The sequence below is a fragment of the Jatropha curcas genome, chromosome 8 (assembly GCF_041381405.1).
Source record: "Jatropha curcas cultivar XTBG-Jc1 chromosome 8, XTBG_Jcur_1.0, whole genome shotgun sequence".
Classification (NCBI taxonomy): domain Eukaryota; kingdom Viridiplantae; phylum Streptophyta; class Magnoliopsida; order Malpighiales; family Euphorbiaceae; genus Jatropha; species Jatropha curcas.
Genome location: NC_143158.1, coordinates 19,921,426 through 19,945,009, shown reverse-complemented (window position 1 = coordinate 19,945,009; position 23,584 = coordinate 19,921,426). Strand labels below are relative to the sequence as shown.

At 35.1% G+C, this 23,584-nt stretch overlaps 1 protein-coding gene across 1 annotated transcript; it reads right to left on the bottom strand.

Moving 5' to 3' along the window:
- Window positions 1-12,304: 12,304 nt before the first annotated feature.
- Window positions 12,305-13,921, bottom strand: LOC149494303 (uncharacterized). The gene is made up of 5 exons (XM_089725458.1): window positions 13,886-13,921; window positions 13,667-13,776; window positions 13,417-13,600; window positions 13,092-13,174; window positions 12,305-12,692 (listed from the first exon to the last, which is right to left on the bottom strand). The coding sequence occupies exons 1-5, from the start codon at window positions 13,919-13,921 to the stop codon at window positions 12,305-12,307; spliced, it is 801 nt and encodes a 266-aa protein (XP_089581584.1).
- Between the last annotated feature and the right edge of the window lie 9,663 nt (window positions 13,922-23,584).

Here is a 23,584-nt window from a genome sequence, read left to right as displayed (position 1 = left end):
CAACCATTTTGGCGACAATCGCCTAAATCGCACATTTTGGCAACAATTGCCTAAATCAAATCATTTTGGCTAAAAGCCATTAAAATCAACATTTTTGGCAACATGCCTAAAAATCAATTAATCTTTGGCGAAATGCCTAAACACTCATGCACAAAGCATACACACAAAATGCACAAAGCATACACACAATCATGCATAAAGCATACACACAAAAATGCACAAAGCATACACAAAATCATGCACAAAGCATACACAAAATCATGCACAAAGCATACACACAAAATGCACAAAGCATACACAAAATCATGCACAAAGCATACACACTCAAAGCCCTTCAAAGAAGGCCTATCGAACTACGTTGACTTTGATCTTCCATTCAAACGGAAGTACGTAGGCACGTTCGGGATTTCACCCCGGGCGGCAAGTCAAAATCACTCAAACATTTCATTAATCCATCATTTACCTTGCAAAGCATTCATTCATCGGTTAGTTTATCGGCATGACATAGTCTCGGGATCCATCTCGGGTTCGTAGATTGTGCCTTAATCATTGGGATAATTAATCTAGTAACTAGGTTAATTAAAAATGGAGTCACTTAGGGTTTTTTCCTAGTTTACCCTAAAATAATTAAACAAGGTGGCGACTCACACACATCACGTGTATTTCTTCTCATTCATCATATGCATCACATGCCTATGACATTTGGGGAAGGGGTTCACAAGTACCTCAATACTCAATTAGGCATTTAATCAAACACTTAGTGTGCTTGACTTAAATGCTTAACATTTTTATCTCTCTTTGTAATTTGGGGCCCCGAAAAAATTTTCACATATTCTTTAACACTAACTTAACAATCCTATAGTCTCAATTGAATCATTTATTTACCAATTAACATCATCAAAATTCATCAAATATTACATCAAATAATGGATATTTCTTAGGTTCCTTAAACTTCCACAACCATACAAATATGGAAATCCCAATTTAATTATAACTCCTTCCAAACAAACACTTAATAGTATTATTAGAATGCTTAATTAACTAATTAAACTCATCAATTCAAAACGAAATGATCATCTCCCTAATCATCTCGTATTGGATGGACCTCTAACTTAGCCTCAAATATGATTTTCTCTTCGAAATGATCATTTCTGCAATCATTTCGAACTGACAAAACCTCCATCCTTCAAGTATGATTTTCTTAATTCAATCAAATTTAAAGCTCAATTCATCTGTTATTCACTCAATAGCAACTAATTAACAACTTAAATCATGTTTACATCACTTGTTAACATCAAAATCAATCTCCCCTTTAAATTTTCTACTTTGAAACCCTAACCCAAACTTCTCAATATTAAGTAAATAGTACAAACTAAGTAGAAATTTAATTTACTTTAGGTGATTTCCAACAAAAGCCCTTTGAAAATCAAGTTGATTCCTTAAGTTCCTATCTCTCTCTTCTCCTTCTTGTTCTTCTCCTTAGCGTCGACCTCTCTCTCCCTTTTTCCTCTTTCTTTTGTTCTTTCATTTAGTTAACTAGTAAGCTTTCTTATAAGCTTACAAGTCATGTGCAAAGCATATGACTTCTTACTTTCTTTTAAATTCTTAAGGTTTTGCTTATTCATGTTTTTCCCCACACTTGTAATAATAACTTCTCTTTTATGTTAACCAAGTCCATAATCCTTCATTAACCCATAATTAATCTTGTTTAGGCCTTTACTAAATATCTTAGATTATTTAACACCAAATCATTAAGTACTTAATCAAAACACTAATTGAGGTGTTTCACGTGCTAGCTTCTCATCGTTTTAGCTAGAGCATGTTTAACCTTCTTCTAAGTAGTCTCTATAATCATTTTCTGCTTTAATTAACTCATAGTCTTGTGATTAAAAATCTATTATTAACATATTAAGGCAGTCTTAATTAACTTAATAATCAAAATAGACATAATTCTCCATAACAGTCTTATTATTTTCACTTGATTTAACTAATTTATAAACACCATATATATAGATGTACTGAGAGATTTTTAAAGACATGTATGTATCCTTTGTATCTAAGATAGAGTGCCAAACCTCTCGGGTTCAAAACGTATTCAGATTCATGTATTTGCATACTCATATTCTTATTAGATGCTTATGTGCATATTCATTTTTACGCATATTATTGCCTAATATTTATCACAAGCAATTGCAAATGTGTGTATCTATACATTCATGTTACATGTGTCATGTTCATATTTCAGGTCTAGTATGTTACATGTGCGAAACGAAAGCAAGGAATGGGCATCATTTTGACTTCTAAAATGAGCCATCTATGATTTATAGTGCTGCAGATTCTCTTTAAAGCACTGACGTTTAACAATACCCTGTTTCTTCAAACGTGTAACACAACCAGCCGCTTATTGATCAAAAGAGAGATCCTTACCTGCGTCCCATCCTTCTTGAACCATAGTACGAATATCCTCCTCTAGTAACCATGCAGTTTCAAAGCGAAAGGGGCGAGCCATGTACTAAACCATAGTGACACCAAGCGAGAGAAAAATCGAAATATGATCACTGTCCCTATTTCTAAGTGGATCTTGAATTTTAACAAGCCACTCAGAATTAGCTAGTGCCCCTATCTTATCATTCAGAGACCCAATCCGCAGTACCCTTACCTCGCTCCCTTGTGAAGACACCACCATTAAAACCCAAGTCGAAAAGACTCGAATCTTCAACTGCACTACGAAACCCTTCCATAAGCCATAGAGGCTAAGAAACTCAAACTTATGACGTAAACAAATTATCAGTAAAATCTCCAATTACCAGCCAAGGCAACTGAGACTTATGTTTCAAAGAGTGAAGGAAACTCCAAGACTGCATGCATCTTTAACGATTAGGCTCACCATAAAAATCCATTAACCAAAACTCAAGCATGCCTGTGAGAGCCACCCTCACGTCAATATGATATTTAGAAGAGCTAATAAGAGAACACATGGACTTTTATCACCACAAGAGAGCAATATCCCCTCCATGCCCCGTTGGATAAATATCAAAAATACCCTCAAAGCCCAACCGCTCACGAACTCGATCAACCTTGTTCCAATCAACTAAGGTTTCAATTGAAAAAACAAAATTGGGCCGCTTAGAAGACAAGTGGTCTTTTTATTCCCAAACTGTACGCAGGTTCCCAAGCCCACGACCATTTCAGCTCAAAGTACTCATTGGTCTTGGCAAGCCTGATCGCCAGAACCTGCCATCATCAAGTTTTTCGGGCCTTCCAAGGATCACAAACCACAACCAAACCATCATCCGAGTCTGCTTTCCTACATCATTTTGGGTCACATATAGCTAACCCATAATCCCCCAAGTCTGTAGAAGAATATTCCCCTCTAATCTTCCTATGCACACCACTTGCCTTATCAAGAATCATGGAAGTAGTCTTTAATTTGGATACAATAAGAGAGTTCAGATTTGCACCATTATTGCCAAATCCCTATAAATTAGGAATTTCAACTTCCACCGGATTCTCACTACCTTTAACCACGGAACCACTCTACCCCACGGGACCACCATGGCTAGCCAAGAAACCATCGCCTCGCCCAGAACCGCTTCCCACAGGTGACTCCGATCGAAGCCAACATTCTCCTATCTGAGTAATCTTACGACTTTTAGCTTTCATGAACTCTCCATAAGCAAATTGATCACGTTGAATCTCGATAGGTAAGTTATGCACTTGGATCCAGAAATTAACGAATACTTTTAGCCACCCTTTCTGACATGAAACTGATAGGTAAGTTATGCCCTTGGATACATAAATTAACAATTGTTAGTTCCACTTGTCTACGATTTTCCCCTGGAACCAAGGATCTCATCACCAGTAAATTCTGCAAAAAATTCGATGGTCCTCCATTAGTCACTCTGTCATGGTCCCATTCATCAAAGAACTGGAAAAGAAAAGCATTGTTTCCCAGTTCCTTTGCAATAACCTCTATCTGGATGCCAAACAGAAGCCATCGTCTCTTTGAAAGCTAGAAAATTCACCGACAGCTCTGTCAAAAGCCTCACCACAATACACCACTTTCAGTCCTCCACCAGGTCCTCTACTTCATCCCTAGTCTCCTCTACAACCAGCCTCCTTTGTTTCTCCTCCAGAGTTAGATGAGCATAAATAGCTTCTAGCTCTGCAGATTGTCGGTCCCCATTATTAGTCCTCGCAGCCATGATTTCAAACCAAAAGTTGAAAAAGTTATGAGAACGAGAGAAAGAAAAAAATGAATTTATAACGTGACAAGAGGTTTTTTAACCAATCATGATGACGCAGTGGAAATATGGATATTTTAATGAAATGAAAGTTAAGTTAAATTAAACACTATTGGATCTACTTAATACTCCAAATTATAAAAATATATTAATTAAACACTTATTAAATGTAGGAGTAGAGCTATGATAATTAGAAGAGAGACAATTTCCTCCCTTCTCTTTTGAAAAGGTTTGAACCCTAGTTAATTGTAATTTTTAAATCCACTTTAAACATTTTGTCCCCTTGATATATATTTTCTTTCTATCTTACTAATTTATATACAAGTTTGCACCCCTTCCTTATAAATCCTAACTTCGTTCTTCATTGAATGGTTGAAAATATAAAAAATTTAATTTAAAAAATTATATTAACCATATTTTAAATGAATATTTTGTTATAAAAAGTCAAAAACTTAAAAAAAAAAATGTTATTGCCCTATTCCTAGTGTGAAGTGAACTGTAATGTTACCAAATTCGTAACTTTAGTGGCACAATAAATTCTTTATAACTTTAGGTGAACTTATGTATTTAGTGCCAAAGTATTTTGAAATCAACAATTGAAGCTAGATGTAATTAATTACTGGGTAGAAAGAATATACCCAACAGACCAAAATTGTAGGAATATATGCGTATGTAATATTGGATATAATTGTTCACTCAAATCAATTTAAATATTTCAAAAAGAACTTGTCACTTCAATTACTTCTATACTGACCAATCATGTATGGTCTGGTTAATCTTTTTATCTCTTGTAGAAGAGATAGGGAGTGAGAAGTTTCGAGTTTCGAGTTCGAGTCTTCTCTACTACAAAGCATATCACTAATTTAGTGAATGTTATTAAAAGGGGAAGGCTGTCCCTAAAGTGTAGCCCACAATATTATTCCGGTGCATTGGATCTCTCATGTATAAAACAAAATTACTTCTATGCTGTCATAGTTTTATGGGATGAAATATTTTTCTATATTCATATTTTATATTAAATACATATGAATTGGTGATATTATACATTTCTTCACAATATTATGATAATTTTGTGAAAGTGTCCCAGTATGTGTAAACTAAAAATATAAATTTTGAAACTGATATGGGATTCCAAGGCCAGCCAACTACTCAATAGTCAATATAAACAAAACAAAACAAAGAAATTAACTTAGCAATTCCATTCCATACTCTTCTTTTCTGCTTTAGATAATTAGTCTCATTTCTTTGAAAATGTGTAAGTAGCTAATTAATATTCACAGTACGTAATTGCTATTCCAAACAGTGAATTTATTCTATATCTTAACGCCAAAAGAAATCATAAATCTGCAACTTCTAGAATCTTGAGAATTCTCAAGAAATCAAAAATTGTAAAATGTGAATCTCAATTACTTGTTTTAATCTAAATCTTGACTTTTCGACTCCATTAGTCAAATGCAATCACAAATTTTTTTTTTTTTTTTAAAAATCAGAACTAGAAATAAAAATCAATCATGTAGCTAACTCTTGCACTATATACCATAGTAATGAAACGTACTCCCTCCGTCCAATATATATAGGTTCACTTTCCTTTTATGTCTGTCCAAAATATAGTCCTATTTTCTTTTTAAAAATAATTTATTATCTAATTTCTTAATATATCCGTATTTGATGTACATGCATATGCCAAATTGATGTTCATCATTTAATACTACAAAGGGATATTTTGAGAAAAAAACTAAACAAAAGATATAATTCAACTATATTAATTACTTTTTCTTAATTTATGTGAAAGTCAAACTAAGTCTATATATATGGAATGTAAGGAGTAAAATAATAATAGTAAAAAATATTTGTAATTCAATATTATACTAGAAATGCCATTAACTATATACATTATCTTTAATTATAACTTACCAAATATGGCTTTAGTTTTCTTCTAGTAAATCGTAATAAAATGCAACGAATCAAATATATTTCTGGTACAATGATTAAATAAAAAATGCATTTTACTATATTATATTGCATTCATCACGGCTTATTAAAGAGAGATTTATTGTGGGAAGTTCTCTTAATTACAGGAATTTTTACTAATTTGCTCAATCAAGGTAATAGCTACCTGTTGTTGTATAGTCCATGATAATTATTTCCCCCAAATTGGGCTCCCAACGAGGAAAAAAAATTGTTGTCCTGCAAAATGTTTATTAGTAGAGGAGACCTTTAACTCCACCATTCCCATCTCATACTTGAGCAAAAATCTCTTTTCCTTGTCCTAAATTGTTAAGGCTTGCTCAAAGATTTTCCTTCTTCTTAGCCTTGCATTTGCTGTTCTTCTTCTTATCTCATCTGAGGTCTCTGCTGGTGAACTTGCTAAGACAGTTCAAACTCGTAAGTTTTGTCATCTTAGCCTTGCATTTTGTTTTCTATCATTGTGTATTTGGGAAGTACTATAGCATCAAATGCCAACATGTGTATGATTTAATTAATATGTAGTATTTAACACTTAGTGATCAACTCGTTGTTGCAGAGGAAACTGCAAACGTAGATTTAAGCCAGGTCCAAGTAAGCGGACATGGACATGGACATAAAGGACACAGACACAAACACAAGGGACATGGAGGACACCGACACGGACACAGACACGGACACGGACACGGACACGGACACGGACACTTTGCTGCTAACAAGACACAAGTGAAACCTGAAGCTGGAAATTAGAAGAAAACTAAGCCATTTAAACTTTAAAAGTGTATGGAATAATGGAGCTTATGAATAAAAGTTTCTACGATAAGGGTGTTTAGATAGGCATCTGCACTTCAGCCTACATGTCTGTATTCAAATACTATGTCTGTTTCTCATTTTGTACATCGGAAATAAAGGGTTAAAGTGACTTCTTATACTTAGGAATTATAGACACTTAATCAAATAAACAATTCTAATCATTTGAGCTTTCAGCAAATGGCTTAAAGTATTAATTTGAAAAGCATATAACTTTAGAGTACTGTTTCAAATTTCAACTAATTCAAAATTACAATTGGAATAAAAAAACTAAAATTTCTACTAAAAAAAATTAAAATTTCTAAAATGAATATATGGATTAGTTTATAGTCGTTTGTCACGTTAGTAAGACAGTTATAATAATATAAATAGTGATAGAAACATGAAATATATATATTCCGAAAAATTATTGTTAGAAACATATTTTCTGATTTTAGTAATTTAGTTCATTGATGATTTAATTGAACATAATTTTTTGTTGCCTTTTGTTAAAGTTCACCAAATCAAGTTGTTCATTTGCTAGCAAGCGTAACTAATTCTACGTATGATGAGATTGAATAGAATTCATCTCCTCCATCCTTCCTATATATATATATATATTACTTCCTCTTGATTTAATTAATTAATAAAGCTATTTTCATTTAAAAAATACATAAAAATTTTTTCAAATTACATATAATTTAACATTTTTATCTTCTAACTAGTTTAATTATTTAAAATTTTTTATATTATTAGTAGTGAAAATACAAACATTTGATATAATTAAAATTCTTTATAACATAATAATTTAACAATTAGAAAATAACAAAAAAAAAAAAAAAAGAACTTTTTTTAAGGGATTAATGACCCAAAAAAGTCTCAACCTTTGAGTTTTTTTTTTTTTTTTAAATTTTACCAATACTTTTAATTTTGTCAATTAATATCCTGTGCTTATTTTACTTTCAATTATGATCTCCATTCAGAATTCAATTAGATATGATTATGTGATGTAGTTGCAGGAGCCAAGACCTAGCTAGGCTTGGCCACGGTTCCGGAACCGGCGGTTCTGGTTCCAGATTTTCTGGAACCGGAACCGAACCGTACAGGACCGGTTCCGGTTCCGGTTCCGATCCGATTACAAAACCGACGGTTCCGATCGGTTTTCCGGCGAATCGCATAATTTTAACATTTTAAAATTTGAAAACCGGTTTAAAAAAATTTCTTTTTTGAACATAAAAAATTGAAAAATACACCTAAAAAATTTTAAATCTTGAAGAACGGTGTAAAAAAAAATTAATTCAACATAAAAAATTTAAAAAATAGAATAAAAAAAATTTAAATTTTGAAGACGGGTTAAATTCGGATTGCTCATTAAATCTTCATCTTCTTGAAATTGCTCATTAAATTCGGATTCTTGAGTTGGAATATCCAAACTTTCATTTGGAAACCCCTCAAAATTAAATTGCTCGGGAATTATATTATAGATGTCGTTTGTAGGAATAGATGATTCTCCAATTTTTCCCTTGCCCTTACCCGAATTTGAGTTTCCTCCACTTGCCATTATATGATAATAAAATATAATTTGGAAAATTGAATAAAAAAAAATAGAGACAATAATTAATTAATAAGAGAGATTATAGAGTAGAGAAGAATAAATGAATAATATAGAGTAGAGTGTAGTATATTGTATAGAGAGTAAGTAGAGAGTGTAGTATATTGTAGAGATAAAGTAAGTAGAGAGAGTTGAGATTTTTTTGTAATTAATTTGTAAATAAAATGAGGTATTTATAATAAATCCAAAAATTCTTTTTTCCCAAAATACCCTTAAAACTAGCCGTTATATAGCCGTTTATAGCCGTTGGGACGGGTAATTAAGAGATTTTACAACAAATTTAAAAAAAAAAAAAAAAAAAAAAATTCAAAATCTGACAGTTACAACGGCTAGAACCGCCGGTTCGAACCGGCGGTTCTAACCGGCCGGAGAACCGGCGGTTCCAACCGGTTCCGGCCGGTTTTCTGGAACCGCCGGTTCTGGTTCTAGAATATCTGGAACCGGAACCGAACCGGAATCTTTCGGTTCCGGTTCCGGTTCGTCCCGGTTCCGGTTCGCACCGGTTCCGGTTCCGGTTCGGAACCGGTTCGAACCGGCGGTTCCGGTTCCATGAACCGTGATTTGGCCATGCCTGGACCTAGCTACTTGGCTGACCGTGGAGGTGTTGACAATTTGAGTTACTGACCGAGGGTCCATCAAACGTCTATTAGTCGTAAAACTATAAAGATTCTTTTAAGTTTGTAGTGGAACAAGAAGGAGATTGCCTCAACAAGACAATCTTTCAACTTAAATTTTCTTAAAGCAATAATGAGTAGCTAAACAACAGCCACATAGATATAACCTGGCGTTCTGTGAGATCATTAAACTAATAGGTTATGGACAGAGACCGTAATTGATAAAGAAAAATAAGTTTGAGGTTCTAATTAATAAAATTAAAAATATTAATTAAATTTGTCAAAAACCACGAAGTTGAAGCTTTTGTTTTCAAGCTTTTTTTGTGATTTAGCCTTTTTTTTTAACTAAAAAAAATATATTTAAATTTGTAATGCTAAAAGTCAAAGTGTAATTAGCTGTAAGTATTGACTTGTAATTTTAATTTATTTAATCGTGTTCAAATAAACATTTCGGGGACTAGAATAGTTCCCCTATTTGATGACTTTTAAAAAAAAAAAGTGCACAAATAAAATACGGAAGATAATTAAGACATTAATTATATGAATAAAACACACAAAATTTATAAAATACGGGAAAATTCGTCCGCTAATACTTAATTGAAACATGGGTTAGTTAATTAGTTTCTTAAGGCATACTCAAAAAAAAATAAAAAAAAGGAAAAGAAAAACAAAAGGTTTCTTAAGGCATCGTCTTTCCTCTATTGTATTGTAGAAGAAAATTAATGAATGTGAAAATAACAGAATATATATAGTACTGAAGAAAAAATGGTTTCATACTATTGAAATTTTTTACAATATTTAAATTTAATTTCTAGGTGAGATCTAACCTTGGAATTTGGTTTAAGACTGACTGTAAGTCAGCAATTGGGAAAATATTCAAATTCAATCCAAAATTTAAGGTAATGGGTAGGGATGGAAGCGGTACTGAGTATTCCAGAGTACCTGCTTCGCTCCGATCCATTTAAAATAGATACAAGTACGTAGTTATAAATGATTTTGAAATGAATATGGGTAGTGAAATTACTATTTATAATAGATACGGGTAGGATACAGATATAAATTTTTGGTACTCGCTACTCGTAACCCGCTATATTAAATGATTGAGCAGTGATACCCACAGTACTCTATCTAACGAGTCATAAATAATGTTCTTTAAATATCATCCTTACATTAAATGCCATGACAATTTGCTCTTAATTTAGAGATAAAAGATAATTTGATCAAATTACCCTTAATTTATTATAATGTATGAGAATGAATAACAATATAATGGGGAACATGGTTTTGAAAGATATATATATATATATATATATATATATATATATATATTAGTTAAGTGAAGTGAAAACCTAAGGTTATGGTTCAATTGGAAACGTAGACTGGACATGTGGAAAAAGTTTTCGTGTTCGATCCCCACTAGATACACTTGTAGGGAGGGGTGAAGAGTCTTAACTGTGACTAAGCCTCGAGCTGAATTAGATGGTCTCCAATAATAGGGTCTGGATATCTGTGTTTTACACTATAAAAATTAAGTAGTCTCATATAAATTTATTGCTTTACACGAAAAAAATTAAGTGGAGTGAAAAGTTGTTCAATTTATTTATAAATGAAATGAATCTCATATAAATTTATTGCAAAAACTTGGGGGTTTTGGTTAAGTTATATCTCTAATTGGGGGTTTTGGTTAATTTGACTACTAAGTAAGCAATTGATTGCATAACAGGCTTAATTGGTACTCAAATGAAATAATGGTGGGGAAAACTGTATTTTGCAAAAAAAAAAAAAAAAAAAAAAAAGAGAAATACTGCTTTACCCTTATTTTTTTTAAAAAATAAACTGGTAAACTCTTGTGTTTTTAATCCGTTAAACTAGATTATCATTCTGTCCGATATTTGCAATGTTAAAATACAAGTCAAAAGAAAACTTAACAGTCTGAAGAGAGATAAATAAATTTTTTCTCCAAAATATCCTCCTCATCTTCCTCCCTTTTAAGAGATTGGCAGACTGCGGTTGGCATTGCTATAATCTTTTCACGCTACAATTCTCTCTTGCCCAAAATAATTCGCTCTTATTATCAAAACCAACTATGAAGGTCAAGAAGAAGATGCCCATTATTAGGCAACTCATGGATTAGTTTTTTCCATGAATGAGTTTTACAGTTCTTCATTTGTTGAAATGTCAATCTAGTTTTGTTCGTTTATTTGAGGTGTGTAGCATCTGGTTTGATTTAATTTTATTTTTGGATTGATTGTTTATATCGAAGTTTATGTTCAAGTATAGTGGATTCAATTATTCACTCAAAAAAAAAAAAAAAAAAAAAATAGTGGGTTTAATTCAGTTTGGACATTAACGAGAAATCTAGGTTTGGTAGGGCTTCTAGTTCATTGATGGGTATAATTTAATCTCTTTTGTTTTGTCTTTATTCCCTAATTTTTTTGATTCTTTTCTTATTGTTGGTTTAGAAGAGCAGAAAAATAAGAAAGAGAAGCAAAATTCTGCAGAAAATGAAAAATCTACAGATTTTGTAAGTGTGGAGAAACAAATATTCACATCTCATTATTTCCATTACATCATAATGTAAAAATTTATACTAGAGCTATTCTTGAGTTTGTTCACCAACCTTCCATAAGTCAAGGAAGTTTGTTCACCGAACTTACCTAAAAGCAAGGTAGTTCACCTACTTCTTGACTTCAACAAAATACAACAAAATTTAAATGACTTTAACAAAATTTCTCCAAAAACTGTCAACAACACTTGCATCAATTTTAGCTTCAATGGAGCTGTAGCTATAACTTTAACACTCCTCCTTGATGCAAGAGTTGAGACAAACAACAAGTTTATTCCTAAGAAATTCAAATCTTGGTTTTTGCAATGCCTTGGTGAAAATATCTACTGTTTGGTCTTCAGAACTGCAATGAACAATCTGAATTTCATTTTCCTTTTCAGCTTCACAAATTGCATGATACTTGATTTTTATATGCTTGGTTTTTCCATGGAGATTGGATTTTTAACCATAGCAACAGCTGATTTGTTGTCACAAAGTATTTTAGTTGGATTTTCTTGCTGAAAATTCAGATCAGCTAACACTTTTCCAACCAAATAGCTTGGTTTACAGCAGCAGATGCTGCAACACACTCTGCTTCTGCAGTTGATTGAGCAACTGAAGCTTGCTTTCTTGTTCCCCAACAAATGACAGCAGAACCAAGTGAAAAACAAAAACCAGTAGTGCTCTTCATATCATCCAATGAACTAGCCCAATCACTATCTGAGAACCCTAACAACTTCACACCATTTAATCTTCTATAAAACAAACCAAATTCAGCAGTCCCTTGCACATATCTCAGAACTCGTTTGGCTGCTGTAAGATGGTTTTCAATTGGAGAATTCATGAATCTCGACAGTAAATTTGTTGCAGACATGATATCTGGTCTTGTTACAGATAAATACAGCAAAGAACCAACCACGCTCCTATAAGTTGAAGCATCTATAGCGTGAGAATTATCATCCTTTCGCAATTTTATTCCATGGGCCGTAGGTGTACTCACTGGTTTGCATTTGCTAAGTTCAAATTTTTTAAGTAGCTCCCAAGCAAATTTCTTTTGTGAAATAAAAATCCCTTGCTTATCTTGAGCAATTTCTATCCCAAGGAAATAACACATTAAGCCAAGATCATTCATCTCAAAAACCTGCTGCATCTCCAATCTGAATTCTTGAATTAATTGTAAATTGTTGCTTGTGACAAGTATATCGTCAACGTAGACAGAAACGATAAGCACATCACTTTCTTATTGAGTTACATAAAGTGTTGCCTCATTCAAGCTGCGTTTAAAACCCAAATTCAGCAAGTAATGATCAATCTTGGCATACCAGGCCCTTGGGGCCTGTTTTATACCATAAAGTGCTTTCTTCAACAAATACACTCTATTGCTTCCATCATTAAAACCTTCAGGCTGCTCAATATACACTTTTCCTTCAAAGAACCATTTAAGAAAGCTGATTTCACATCCAATTGAAAGACTTGTCGGCCTTCACTTGCTGCTAGTGCCAAAATCAATCTGATAGTGTCAAATCTTGCAACTGGTGCAAAGGTTTCTGAAAAATCAACCCCTTGTTGTTAAACGTAGCCTTTAACAACATATCTTGCTTTGTGCTTATTGATGGAGCCATCAGAATTTAATTTCAATTTGAATACCCATTTAGTTCCAATTACATGCTTATTCAATGGTCTAGGAACTAAAATCCATATTTCATTCTTCATAATTAGCTTCAACTCCTCCTCCATGGCAGCTCTCAACTCAGGCAATTTTAAGGCTTCATCCACCTGAGTTGGTTCAAGTGAGACAACATTACATCTACTGTAAATTTCCTCTAGGGATCTGGTTCCTCAAATTGCATAATCATCTTCATCTGATTCTTCTTCATTATCAACTGGAAGTTCTTACTCTTGCTGAAAATGATCTTGTTCAAGAACTGATTTAGAATTTCCTGGCTCCATTTTACTCCAATCCCATTCACCTTTCTCATCGAATTTGACACTCCTGCTGACATACACCTGTTTAGTAACAGGATTCAAATTCTGTAGGCTTTGGATTCACTACTGTAGCCTACTAAAATTCCTTTTTCAGCTCGTGTTGACGCGTGTCTTTATGCCCTCGCCTAACCCGATGAGGATACGAGGACGCAGAATGAGGAGTCATGGTTGATCGAAAGTCTTTAAACCCAAGGATTGATTTAAACCAAACGTAGAGTGACTGATTTTTAGTAGAGCTGCGTCACGCAGCTATAAGGTGCGTGACGGCACTGATAGTTGCGTCACGCAACTCCAATTAAGATGACGTCACCTTGAAAGCCGACAAAACGGTTTTACATTCTGTTTGGATACGTGGCAACAGTCCAGAAAGTGAGCTGCGTCACGCATCTCTCTGGTCCGTCACGCAACTGTTAGTTGCGTGACGCAGCTATCCTCTGTTGCCCTACCCATATAAATACCGTGTTTTTATCTTAAACAGGCAGAAATTTTGGGAGAATTTTTGGAGAGGAATTTTAAGGGCTAAAAATATACACTTGCGGCTGAGGTTTTTTGCAAGAACTCCTTTGAGTTATCTTGAAGAAAAACAGCCTTAGAGATTAATTATAAAAAGAATGAAAATCATACAAAAAAAGAAAAAAAAGAGAGAAAAGAAAGAGAGAAAGAGATTTTTGTTAAAACTTGGTGAACAAAGACTTCTGGGACTTTGAAACCTTGTTCCTAAGACGTTCAGATTGTTCACAATCCTCAATCTGAGGGTTAGGTAATCATCTAAACTTTTCTTGGTATTTTTAGTTATTAATTTGTTATTATTTATTTTGTTGATGATTTAGTAGTGTGATATTGATTAAACGGTACCCTGCCCATTATTGGATGTTTCTGAGTTATATTAAAACAAGTTTTGATAAAAAGGAAAATGTAAAAAGGTTGTTTGAAAGGTAGTTACGTATCAGAGCAGTTGCGTCACGCAGCTACTAGTTGTGTGACGGAACTGTTCATGTCCAAGATATAGTTATATTGTCCCGATTAGTTGCGTGACGGAACTGTTCATATTTATAATTTTATTTCACTTTTATTTTCTTGTTTAAATCTTGTATTTGAAATAAACGACTGATGAATCTGAAGATTTTTCCAAAGTCACGAACAGATGCGTCATGTAACTATGAGATCCGTCACGCGACTGTTCTTCCATAGAATAACTGCGTGACGCTATTGTTCTAGGGTTCCAGAAATAATTTTTATTCTTTTTAAAATAATAATTTTGTGCAATCAAATAAATATTCAATTCTTTTTATAATTCAAAAGACAACCAATTATGGGCAGATTGCAGTTTAATTAAGTACATTAATTTATTATCATGCATGATTTCGGGTTTTTAGGGTTTCTTGGATTTAAATTGGGTAGAATGTATTTTAGGTTCGGTTTGTGGCCTGCCTTTAACCATAAGGCAAGTGCGGGTCTTTTGATTACTTTGACTTAACTACTGTGGGTTGAATGGTTGGTGTGGTTTGAATGATTATGAATGCAATGAATGCATTTATTTGGGACGATTAAATGATTTTCCGCATAGGAACTCGGTTCGGTTTATTCGGGTTGGGTTTATGTAAATAAATTGGCTTTTCTAAATTAAAATAAATTAGAAATTGTAGGTTAAAAGAGGCCGGTTTTTCGGGCGTCGGCTTCCAACGGGCTGACGTACCCAATTCCCTTATCCAGAATCGCACTCGGTGCGCCTGACTAGTCTTTTAAAATAATTGGCCTTAAATAAATTGGGTTAAATGAAGTCACGTTTAATTGGAAACGGTCCCATTGCCGAAAAAATGGGTGGCGACTCAAAGTGTTTTATAAGACCGATTTATCAGCATCGCGTGCAATAAAAAGGTTTTGTCACCACTTGTTCAAAGTAAGATCATTTTCAAAACCAAAAATTTGAATCGAGCGTTTTTCGGGTCACTCGGGGGCGGTCGGCGAAAACAGATTGGCGACTTCACTGGGGACTACAACCACTAATCCCTAGTTATTTTTAACGACTAGGTGGTTGCAACTAGGAATTGACTCTAAAGCCTACTTTTTCTAAATAAAAATTGATTAGAAAGCCGTTGGAAAATTCTTTAATCGTCCGTACGTGTTTATATGCTTTCCTTTATTTTCTAGGATCTTGCATTCATTCCGCATTTTCTCTCTTCTCACCACTTTCTACCCATGATACCCTTCGGTATTTTTGTTAATTTCGAAGGTGGATCCAGCCTAAACATCGCGTTTTAGTTACATCTACCCAAGAATTAACAAATGTACCAACCGCAAGCCTAGTACCTTTAAAGGTGCGTCAAAAGGAGTAGGCCCATAAAAAGCCCGAATCCTGTTTGAGGAACCTAGACCTTGTAAGTCCAATCGACTAAAGCCCATGCATGTAGTCAAAAACCTTAGTTACTTCCCCTAAGGAACACCTGATTCTATTTGCTGTTATTTTGCCGCATTCATTTCCAAGAGTTTATATCTCCAATCTCAAAACCCCTGTTGGTTGTCGAGATTAGACCAAATCCTAGGAAACAGATGTCGGAATTTATACCAAAGGAATCTGTGTGTGGGAGAGATAAGGTTGGAAGGCATGCATTTCCTAACTCCCGTTCCCCTGTATGTTGTAAACTGTTCATATGTTGTGGCATTCATGCACCACGTAATACTTTTCATTTCAGCCATGCATTTAAGGGCTAATTTTCAGTATGGACGTTTGATCTTGATTTTGAGACTGGACCTCAAATTCATTTTGAATAACATAATGCAATCATTTATAGTGAATTTATACCCAAAAGAAAAGGGAGTTATAAGGGGGTTGCGATTCCTTTGTATTTTCACATTTCTTCCATTATCTGAAAAGTAAGTGAGAGATTACAGAATTTGTAACAAAACAAAACGAGATCCTACTTGGGACCATATGTAGACCATATGTTCCAAGGCAAAAAGTAAGGATACAGAAACAAAAAAATAATAAAAAGTGTTCCGCTTGGAAATTCTTTCACTCCAAGGCAAAAGTTAGGAACTTGAGAGAAAATAGCCAACTGTAAAATCCAAAAGGAACGGTCGACGACAGATAATGCCAGAAATGTTTGAATACGAAATAAGTTATTGCCGCATTATTCACACCGAATTTTGGGTCCAGTCGTTGAAACCGAGATCTTATTTCCATACTGATCAGCACATTTGAACTGCATTCCTCATTCTATGTGCTGCTATTCTTCATGCATACATGCAAGACCTACTTTAACTCAGGTATTTCTATCTATTAGTCAGAATTGATCCATCCTGGGAAATTGCTTCGAAAGCTTGGCACCGACGCCCTGGTCAACGTTTGGTCAGAGTGTCCCCAATCCCCGAGCCTGCTCCGTTTAGTCCTGTGGTCTGTTCAAGTTCATCGGATTCAGTTTTTGATTCAAATCTAGTAGAAATGGCTGACAACACTGTGAATGAGACTGGTTTTTCTCCAACCCAGCTAAGGACCATTACTGAGATAATAGCTGCTGCCTTTGTCCAAGAGAGGGCACACAACCCGGTTCCTCCCTCTTCAAGCAACCAGCCTATGGTTGAGGAAAGGGAAATTCCAGAACCCACTTCAAATAATCAGGCCTCTGCTGGTAATGCTGTTCCAATTGAGAATGATCTGGCTAAGCAGTTTGCAGAACTGAAGGATAAAGTGGAGAAAATGTATGTTGCAAAAGAGAAAGACCCAGTCACTAATTTCCACGTGGCTGAATATATCTTCCATCCAACCAGTTCCACTTCATTCAAGACTTTCAAGCATACCTTGTTTGAAGGAGACAATGACCCTCGATCCCATCTGTCTGAGTTCCTCCGGGTCTCCCAAATGAACTGATATAATGAGGAAGATGTTTTATGAGCATTTCCTCAGACACTGCACAGGAGTTACAGGAGAAGGTATGATGGCTTGGATATGGAAACATAGAGAAATTGGGTTAAGCTACAGACTGCTTTTCTCAAGCACTTCAAGACAGATGACAGTGATGAGTTCGGCCTGCGTGACTTGGAGAGTTTAAGGCAGGAAAAGGATGAAAGTTTCTTAGATTATTACAGAAGGTGGAGAACAAAACTGTTCATGGTCCAGACAAGGCCAAAGGACCAGGAGCTGATCAGGATTTTCAGTTGAAGCCTCCTACCTTTCTTTAAGGAGAGGATGCTGGCCCAACCTCTCACGGATTTTTCTCTAGTTCAGAGGGCTGGATTGAATATCGAAGAGGTGTACAAGGATGAAAAGAAGAAGAACCAAGGGTTTGGTAACTACCGATCCTCCTATACTGATAGAAATGCTGGAAATAGTGCCACAAACCAGTCAGGAAATAGTAACACGGTTGGAGTTGTCAACGAGAAAGTAAGAACGGAGTTCACTAACTTGGGCAGACCTTTAAGCATGGTCATGAGGTCTTGTATCAAGAATGGCGTGCTGTCCAAATTATCAGTTAATCCAGCTAAGCCTGTCCGGGGTAGGTTTATGGACCGGGAATGCGAGTATCATCAGTGCAAGGGTCATGCGACTGATGACTGCTTCAAGTTAAGGCACGACATTCAAGATCTAATAGACAGTGGGAAGATTACCAAACCGTCTGAAAGGAATAAGCCGAGCACAAAGAATAATCCATTGCCACAATACCAGTATAACTACCCACCCCACAAGTCTCAAACGGGAGGTCGGTTAATGCAATTGGGAGTGGTCTGCCGGAAGAACTGGTGTTGGCAGAAGCCAAATGGGAGGAAAGGATGTGTGCCATGTTGAACATCTGGGATGATTGCAGCAGTGAGGAGGAAGAAGAAAAGAGGCCTGTGAAGATTGAAATCGAGAAGAGCATCACAGTTAAGGTGGGTGAAGTACCAGAAAGCGAGGATGAGCAGATTCAACTGGCTATTCAATAGAGTTTGGCTAATCAAATAGACCAATGGTACTATAGCAGTGATGAGGATATAAATGAAGTGGGCATCCAGAGCTTAACCAGAAGTGGTCGTGTGTATAATCCAGATAACAATGCTCAGTCTAAAGGAAAAGGAGTTGCCACCGATGGGATGGGAAAGAAAGCACCAGATAAGGGTGAAGAACAACCCAAGGAAAAGAAGAAGGAAGATGAAGTGGGAAAGGTACAAAGGAAGACTATTGAAGTGGGTGAGAGTAGTCAAAACAAAATACCAAGCAGCGTAACAGCAAATTCAGTATTGATTCAGCTATAGAGGACTAAGGCTGACATCTCACTGTGGGATTTGCTGATAGCCTCAAAGGAGCACAGAGAATCTTGATTAGAGGCTATGACATTTGTTAGAGTTCCTGCTAGAATCCAGAGCGTGGATATGATCAATGTGTTACAGCGCAGGATTGGTGAGATCACCTTCTTTGATTCCGATCTTCCTCCGGAAGGTAGGAATCACTTCAAGCCTCTGTACATCTAGGTTGCTGTTAATGGGCAGGAAACTCGCAATGTGATGGTGGATAACGGGTCGGCATTGTGTGTATGCCCACTGAAGATGCTGTCCAAATTTAAGATTGAGGAGTCGGAACTTGAGTCGTCTAACATGGTAGTTAAAGCATATGACAACACCATGCGTAATGCTAAGGGCACTTTCAAGGCAAAGATTTCGATGGGAACTATAGAAAGTTGGGTAGATATAGTTGTCTTGGATATTTTGGCCAATTATGCTCTATTGTTGGGAAGGCCTGTTGGCTCAAGGGTCGATTTTTAATCTCAGATTTTGATGATTAATACAAAACGAATAAATTTAAAATTATGTTATTTGTGCTAATTTTATTTTATTCAGAATTTCTATGGAAAGAAATTGTACAAGGTAAGTCCTACATTGAGTGTGAAGATTTCGAAGAACCTAGTAGCTAGGATTTTAGGAAACTTTGTAGGATAGAGAGAAAATCCATATATGAGCATAAAAATCTTTTTCTCTCAAAAATATTTTTCAGAAAATTAGTTTTCTCCAAAATAATGTATTTTCGAAAATATGCCTTTAAATCGAAAAGTTTTGTTTTCCTAAAAACTATAGAGATCTCTTCTCTAAATGTTTTTGGCAATACAATCACTCTCTTTTCGGAAATAATATTTTGATAGATCTAAAGTACTTAAAATTATTTTCTTACCTTAAAAATGAAAGAGAATCCCTTTCGGTTTTAGTAAGAATATCCTTTCGAAACAAATGCTGTCGAAAATCTTTTCTAAAGGAAAAATCGGGTTTTATTCTCTTACCAAAAGGGATAAAATAATTTTTGGTAACAAAGATTTTCATATCCTCTAAACAAGGAAAGAAGATATTATGATTTCTATCTCTTTTCAAAAGGTGACAGCTCCTTTGCTTCCTATATAAAGGAACATTCACGCCTTAAACTTTTGGTGAAGTAAGAGTTTTTGTTTAAGAGCACTCTCTCATTGAACGAATCCTTATCTCTCAAAACTTACTCTCTACCCCCATTTTCTTTTCATCTCTACACTTAACGTTTTCATTATTTAAAGTGAAAAGAATTTTTACAATTACTTTTGAAAAACAATTCTGTGTTCAAATCGATCTTCTAATCTGATAAAATTGTTTTTCCTGTGCTTATATAGGCGTTTCTTTCTGTCTATTTAGAATTTGTATTCTATAGTATACAAGCTCGTTATTTGTTAAACTTTTGTGTGTAATAGCTTAGGTTAGAAACTATTGAGATAGAGGTTATCAAGCGACCTTCTCCATGTGTGGGATAGTAATGTCTTGAATCGAGTTTTCTGTACTCTACCAAAAACAGAAAGGGTTGAGGTTAACTAGAACCTTTGGAAAATCTAGTGGGACAAAAAGGGTAGATCTAGGTTTTTGATCTATTGCCTTGTACTGTTGGTTTGTCTCTTACCCTTTAAAAGAGATAACTTAGTTGAGGATCTCAAGATGCGTCTTGGGGAGTGGATGTAGCCGAGTTAGTGCTGAACCACTATAACTCTCGATGTTGATCTCTTTATTTCTGAAGTTTGGTTGATACTGTCTCTGTTACACTCTTGTTTAATTTTTAGAAACGCTGAAATTGTTAATAATTCAGATGTTCTAAAAACGGCAATAAGTCTTATCTATTCTGAACATTAGAACTCTAGTATTCTAATAAAGTGAATATACAATGTTCTAACTATTGTTCTATTCCCAGTATTATTCACTGATTGGGTTTCTATTTAATGTTCTAAACTTTATGAGGATGTTCTAATCTTGATAGCTCTCCATCATAAAGTTGTTCTAATATTTTATTAAGGCTCTGTGAAGTAGTTTTGATTTTAATAACTGTCTTTCGCATAGCTTTATATGTTTTCTCAAACTTTATGAGGAAGTTTCAATTTCTATAACTTTCATTCATAAAGTAGCTCTGATAGTGTATAAGTCAGTGTAAAGCTGTTCTAATCAATAGCTGCACTTTGCACAGACTTTCTATCTTTTGCAATTAGAACATTGTGAGGATATTCTAATCCATATTCTATTCTCACAAAGTTCTGTCTGTTTTCCGCTGTGCTTAGAATTCTAATTTCTGTTTAGAATTTCTAAAATTTATTTCAGTTTTTAGAAAACCCAATTCACCCCTCCTCTTGGGTTGTGCCATATATATTCGGGACCCACAATCTGGTATCAGAGCCTTGGCTCTTGACTTACCTAAGCTTAACCGCTTAAGAGATAAGATCCCATGGCAACCCCACTTCCTCTTTCTTCTTTAGAAGGACAATCTGTTTCTAGACCTCCTTTGTTCAATGGCTCTAATTACTCTTACTGGAAAACTAGAATGGAGATTTTTATGAAATCAGTTGATATAAACTGCTGGAGAAATGTTATCACTGGTCCTCGTATTCCCATGAAAACTGTAGGAGATGAGATAGTTTGAAAGACTGAAGAAGAATACACCGATGGTGACTCGAACGACATTGCTGTAAATGCAAAAGCCATTAATATTCTTCATTGTGCTTTAGATGCAACTGAATACAACAAAGTGTCTGGATGTAAATCTGTGACAGAGGTATGGGAAAAACTTAAAGTGACCTATGAGGGTACAGAAAGGGTAAAAGAATCCAGAATAAATATCCTTTGGAGAGAATATAAAATGTTTAGTATGAAAGAAGGGGAAACTATTGCAGAACTAAATTCTAGATTTACCAATATAGTTAATCCTTTGAGAACTCTCGAAAAGGAAATTTCAGAAGATGAGCTTGTTAAGAAAATCCTTAGAATTCTACCTAGAAAATGGGATTCTATAGGAACTGTCATGAATTACAAAGAGACTTCCGTCACTTATGATTATCTTATAGGAGCTCTTGTTTCAGAAGAAATGAAATCTTCCTTGACAACTGTGTACCCCTCCCCAAAATATCACCGGCATATGAATGCATGTGACTAAAGGAAGAAATGCACGTGAGTGTGTGAGTCGCCACCTTGTTTAATTATTTTAGGGTAAACTAGGAAAAAACCCTAAGTGACTCCATTTTTAATTAACCTAGTTACTAGATTAATTATCCCAATGTTTAAGGCACAATCTACGAACCCGAGGTGGATCCCGAGACTATGTCATGCTGATGAACTAACCGATGGATGAATGCTTTGCAAGGTGAATGATGGATTAATGAAATGTTTGAGTGATTTTGATGATTTCGACTTGCCACCCGGGGTGAAATCCCGAACGTGCCTACGTACTTCCGTTTGAATGGAAGATCAAAGTCAACGTAGTTCGATAGGCCTTCTTTGAAGGGCTTTGAATGGGTATGCTTAATGCATGAGTGTGTATGCTTTGTGCATGAGTGTGTGTATGCGTTGTGCATTTTGTTTAGGCATTTTACCAAAAATTGATTGATTTAGGCATTTGTACCAAAATGGTTCATTTAAACGATTTGTCGCTTAAAAGATTGATTTTAAGGCATTTTGCCAAAATGTTGATTTTAAGCGATTTGTCGCTAAAATGGTTGATTTTACGGTTTTAAACCGAAAATGATTGATTTTGAGGCATTTTGCCAAAAATGTCGATTTTAAGCGATTTGTCGCTAAAATGGTTGATTTTACGGTTTTAAACCGAAAATGATTGATTTTGCCAAAAATGTCGATTTTAAGACTTTAAGCCAAAATTGTTGATTTTAAGGCAATTCATTTGTTAAAATGTGTAATTTAGGCGATTGTCGCCAAAATGGTTGATTTTGAGGCCTTCGGCCGAAATGTGTTGGTCTTAAGGCTTTTCGCCAGAATGGTTTGATTTTATGACTTTTAGTCGAAAGTGTTGATTTTAAGGCGTTTCGCCAAAATGGTTCAATTTTACGACTTTTGACCGTAAAAAGTTTGATTTTTGATTAAGCGGAATTTTAGTTGACGTGCATGCTTTTTATGCAGTTATAGAATGATTGAGAGTAGAAGAGAAGCATGCATGAAGTGCTAAAATTAAATAGGCAGAATTTTATTTACGTACCTGATTTAATCGTCGGCCACTTCTTAACTCCAGATTTAGCTCCTCGTTTAGGTATATTAATTAATTTTTAATTTTATTTTATTTTAGTGGTCAAATAACACAATATAAATGCAATAAAATTAAATTAAATGCAAAAAAGCGGTAAAGAAGACGCAAGGAGCGCGAGAGGGAGAAGGTTTCGTCCGTCAATACAGACAAGAGGTGTCAAAAAACAGCCTGAAAATGGCCTATTTATAGGCCATTTTCGGGTCCCGGGCGGTGGCTGCCGCCGTGCATGGCGGTAGCCACCGCCAGAAAATCTGGGCGGTAGCTGCCGCCCAGGCTCGGCGGTAGCTACCGCCCTGTCGGTGGGGCGACAGGGCCCGCCCGCGCAGGGCG